The 5,073-nt window shown below is 39.1% G+C and overlaps 1 protein-coding gene across 1 annotated transcript; it reads right to left on the bottom strand.

The window, feature by feature from the left end:
• Positions 1-678: 678 nt before the first annotated feature.
• LOC112138287 (von Willebrand factor A domain-containing protein 5A-like) lies at positions 679-2,850 on the bottom strand. Its single transcript, XM_036210365.1, has 5 exons — positions 2,757-2,850; positions 2,482-2,529; positions 1,697-1,899; positions 1,380-1,622; positions 679-684 (listed from the first exon to the last, which is right to left on the bottom strand). Exons 2-5 carry the CDS (start codon positions 2,519-2,521, stop codon positions 679-681), a joined length of 492 nt encoding a protein of 163 aa, XP_036066258.1. The 5' UTR covers positions 2,522-2,529; positions 2,757-2,850.
• Between the last annotated feature and the right edge of the window lie 2,223 nt (positions 2,851-5,073).

The following is a 5,073-nucleotide window of genomic DNA, read 5'->3' as shown; positions in this document are numbered from 1 at the left end:
GCGGGCAGCGAGTGCGGCGTTGGTGTGTATGAGCGGGCGGCGAGGAAGAGGGCTGCGAGGAAGAGGGCTGCGAGGAAGAGGGCGGCGAGGGTAAGGCCGGCGAGGAAGAGGGCGGCGAGGGTAAGGCCGGCGAGGGTGAGGGCGGGTAGCGACTGCGGGCCATCCAACGCCGCTTGCGGCTTTATTTTATATTTCTGTTTTAAAACTGGAAAATGAAGCAAACACATAATGAATGTTTAAATTCATTTTTTTTTAAACATTTCGATCACAGGGTGGGGAAAACTCAAAAAGAGGAACTCTCAGAAAATGAATTTAAACTTTCATTACGGGGGAAGCTGAAGTAGTTTGGTGTCTGATAGAGTTGTACATTTATCAAATATTTGCTCTGAGTGATTTTAACTTCTCTATCTTTAATCTTCCTGTCTTAACTGCTTGCTTGCATGTCAACAAACAGTAGCCAATCCCCAGATGACGGTCATGAGAAGCTGATATAAAGCAGGAACTACAAGAACCATCATTAATCCTTGTGTACTGGAGGATGGAGAAGTATACGTCAGTGATGGTAGACTTCATGTGATTGGGGGATGCCCGGATCTACCTATAAAAGGATAAGTAAAATCTGGATTCTGACCACAATCTCTTTTATCTTTCTTGTAGCAGAGAAATGTTTCAGGTTGTTTATACCTGACAGTCAGAAAACGCAAAATATTGAATTTAAAAGTTCTTTGTCTGTTTGTTCTATTTTCAATTGAATATTTTAATAGGAACACAAAGAATGTATCAGCTTTTTATAATAGAAAATGATAATTACACTAAATAGTTATTTTAAATGTTTAGTTTCTGTCAATATTTTACTTTCAAAAACAAAAGATACAAATCCAATTGTGGTTTCAGTACTGCGCTAGCAACTAGAATGGGGTGAGGCCAATGGAAAGGTGGCCAGTCATACGCAGGTTTACGTTTTGTGGGGTTTTTTTTCCACACAGAATCAGGCAGGAGTTGTTACGCTCGTGCAGGAATGGCTCCACGATATACGCTCATGGGGGACTTCTGAGGGAAATTTAATGTCATTAGTGTTTTTCTTCAATATACCTACCACAAGAATGTAGCATTTGAGCTAAAAATAACACATTTTGAATGCGTCTTGATCATTTATTCACTATGTGTTGTAAGGAACTTATGACAGGTGAAAAAACATCTTCAACAGATTTACATGAGCCTGTATTGAATAAACTTGTTTTACCTGATTTAACTTGTTCACAGAAACCAGAAAACATTTTTTAAAACACACAAAAAATGTAACTCATTTTAAATTTTAAATATGAATGACAAAAACATGTTTTAAATGATCTGGATTGTTAAATCATTTATTGAACAACAAATGTTTTAGTTTCCACACCTTGAGGTTGGTAGCGAGGGTTGAGCACAGCAGGCAGACAGAACCTCAGCGCCTCATCAGCCTCCACAGCCAGCTCAATGACATACTCCAGCCTGATGGAGGCGCTCTCCCCTGGGGGCAGACTGCCCACCCTCAGAGAGAAGATGTCCGGACTCTGTTCACTCTCCTCCAACAGGAAGGCCTGCTGCCCTGAACTCAGAGCATCATCATACTCCTCCCGAGCCTGCAGCAAACATCAAACATGTCAGTGATGTTCACTGATGCTCTCCAGAGAGTAAAGCTTTCTGTCCAGATCACCTGCTGCTTCCCCTTCAGCTCAGCTACAATGTGTGTCTGTCCAATCTTAGCACTGAAATGACACACAGCAGCATCTCCAGGCAGAGGGAAGACAAAAACTGCCTCTACAGGTTTGTCCTCCTTGTTCTGGTAGTTCAGAGTGGAGATGACTGTAGCCACATGGTCCTTCACCTGCAGCTCCACCTCCACACTCTGCAGAGGAACTGAGACGCCACATCAACACGGACATCAGAGATGATACACCATTTAATATAGACTTTAAGAACTTTTTTTTTCCTGTGGAAAATTCCTTTTAGGAAGAGTATGCTCTGACAGCTTCCATTTTTCTAGATGGAATTTTCTGTTTTTGCATGATTTTATGTCTAGTGTGTGAATACAACATGAAAAACTGACGAAATAAAGGTAGTATCACATAGGAGAGGTTGTGCTTATTAAAATTATACCGAAAAAGCAAGTGGGTAGTCTTTCAAACTAAAAAAACAGGAAATTCAAACATTGACAAAACAAAAACGGAGTTTGGTTCCCAAGGGTAAAAAAAAAAAAACGTTGAGAAATGCACAATACTTTAAATTATGTCTCAAAACAACTTCCATAGGGGTTGAATGCTGCTGACAAATAAACTATTAAAAGAAACTATTAATAAAGTTTAGTTTTCAAATTATGCTAGCAGACATAAACAGATCATCTGTGTCTTATGGATAGTTCACAGAATGTGATTCTGGACAAAAAATAAAATAAAATAAAAAATGATGTAATTTTTAAAATTTTTGTTAACAGTTTCTTACTTGGTTTCTTCTGGGCAGTAAGCAGACCACAACGGTTCATCTTTGTTCCTGTTCCCCAAAAGAAACAGTTAAACAGGACAAATAAAGCAATAAACATTTGTTTGCTTTTAGTAACAGACTAGTTTTAAACTTTGATTTACTATTAACTGGAATTTTGTTTTGTCAAACTACACCTGTCAGAAATTACAAAAACACTATTCAAATGTTTATTTTTTGAAGGATCTTAAAAAACTTAATTGATAAATTATGAAAAGAAACAGTAGAAAAGTGTTCACCTGTCAATTGTCCTGCAGCTGTGTGATTCCTCAGATCAGAGCTTCACTTCTTGAGTAGGAACACTTTACTTCCTCATACTGTCAGAGAGAAAGACGCATAGACTGTAAAAACAGTGGACTGAGCGAGCAATGAGGTCCCCCATTGGAAATGCACTACCTCCTCTCCTCATAGCTGAGTCATAGCTGAGTAAATGGAATCAACAGGAAGTGTCGCCAATCTGGAGTGAGTTTATTGTAACCGTCCGCCTCTTTCCACGCTTCGACCACGAGACTGCGGATGTAAACAGCTTCTACTTTAATCACGCCGGCTCGGAAGAATTGTACAAGTGATTGTTCAAGTCTTTGAGGGAGAACCATTCCAACATTTGATTCTGTCAGCGGTCCTTTGGGATTTACTTACATTTATTCCTTTTTGTCGAGATGAAAGGAGCATTTGGGTGAAGCTGCTGCAGACCGGCGCGTGTCCCTCTCGCGCGCGCCGCAGCGTTACTTCACATGCGCTGCCACGTTACAGTCTGATCAGATACACGTGAGAAGCGCGTTTGCCGGTATTTAAAATAAATAACCATCCTAACATGTGAACAGCTGGATCATTTTTCTGTTTAAAAATACAACCAGGTCCTTTCAAGTTTGTCTGGCGCTCCTCAGACGGCTGTGTCCAATTCAGGCTGCAAGCTGGAAAAGTGCGGCGAAGATTAAACTTTGGTTGGTGATCTTGTGGAGGAGCTGTACCATTCCGTATGATACACAACTTAAAATTTATAAGCTACAATCAAAACAGTGAAAAAAAGAAAAACGAACGTTAAACAAACAAAAAAGTCCAAAGCACATAACCTCAGAGTGAAATCTATTTCTACAGAGTAAATCCTCATCTAAAAATGTTGACAGCATGCTCCTCTTGTTGTTTCAAACTGCTGCATCGGTACATTTCATTGAGGAAAACAACAGTAGAACAATGATTACATTGTTGAATTGTAAAGTAGGTGTTAAAAGGTCTTCACGGACCCATTGATGAAGTCTGCTCCCATTGGCTACCCGTCATGTGTCACTCAAACCCCCCAGACGGTCGACGTCAGACCCACAAACGGTTATTGAGCCATCTGATTGGTCAATTTATAACTCTAATAACTTTTGATAATGGAAAAAAAATCTTTAAAAAAATAGGATTAGAAAAAAGAAGTTAATCAGAAAGCAGCAGAGGAAGAATGATTATTCTGAGATATAAAATGACTGAGAAATAACTGTCTGTTTCTCAATGTAAGTCAATGGGACTTTGGCCTTTTTGCAACCCAGTGGTACTTCCTATATGGAACACGGAAGTAGGGGGGCGTGCTCTGTCCAGTTATTTTATATACAGTCTATGGAAAGACGCCCACAGGGTTTGTTTGTTTTCCTTACCAAGCTACACCGAAGGGGTGGAGCTTAAAAAAAAGATGAGTCACTTTTAGATGACTGCACAAAGAAGCTGCTGTACACCACATGTGACTGATGCTGTTTGATTTTCTTTATGGGAATCTAGAAAATGTCTTTCTCAATATAAATAAGATGGAAACATGTAAAAAATCCTGAAAACCAGGAAGAGGTCATCCTGATCTGTTTACATACTGGAACAAAACAAGGTTAAGTTATTTTAAACTAGTTCATTTACATAGAGCAGTGACAGCAAACATTGTATGCTAGTCTCACGTGTAACTTTAGTAGACTCTTTGGTATTTTTGCTTCATTTGAACAAACAATTACCTTTTGATTTTACTTCACCATGTTTAAATACAAGTTCTGTGATTTTTTTTTCTCAATTCTAGTTGTTAAAGATCTCACCATTTCAACAGGTTAATAAATAAATCTATTGTTTTCTAGATACATCTTTTCTCATTCTTCACTTTGGACACTATGTGATCATCTTTATTGATCTTTACTTAGGCATTGTTAACAACCCATATAGAGAAGAAATACAAAACATATATTAAAAATGTACATGACCTGCATCACTAATTGTTAGGAATAAAAATGTAAGACTCTCTTCAAAGTGAATAAAAACACGAACCAGTCAGTTCAACTTCAAAACACTCTTTTGCAAAAGGGAGGCGGTGGAGAAGAGAGAACAGGTTAACAGCCTGTCTTCGTCCGACTGCCCACCGCCCCACAATGTACAATAGGCTTTTATTAACTTTGCATAGAAAACAGGAACAACACCATATTTGGCGATGGAAAGTTACTGAGCAGATGAAAAAGACCTTGGTTTTGAGCGCAAGTTCTGACCGTCAGTGTTCATATCAGTTGTCCTTCAGCGGAGACATGCAGGATGAGGGAATAAGGA

Source organism: Oryzias melastigma, linkage group LG23 (assembly GCF_002922805.2).
Source record: "Oryzias melastigma strain HK-1 linkage group LG23, ASM292280v2, whole genome shotgun sequence".
NCBI lineage: Eukaryota > Metazoa > Chordata > Actinopteri > Beloniformes > Adrianichthyidae > Oryzias > Oryzias melastigma.
This window is presented reverse-complemented; position numbering and strand designations above follow the sequence as displayed.

Excerpts from the sequence above, each read along its gene's own strand:
- LOC112138287 (XM_036210365.1), bottom strand. The coding sequence starts at position 2,521 with ATGAACCGTTGTGGTCTGCTTACTGCCCAGAAGAAACCAA. Across the intron at positions 1,900-2,481 it reads TACTGCCCAGAAGAAACCAA|TTCCTCTGCAGAGTGTGGAG; the intron begins GTAAGAAACTGT and ends GTGGCGTCTCAG. Across the intron at positions 1,623-1,696 it reads AGCTGAAGGGGAAGCAGCAG|GCTCGGGAGGAGTATGATGA; the intron begins GTGATCTGGACA and ends TGTTTGCTGCAG.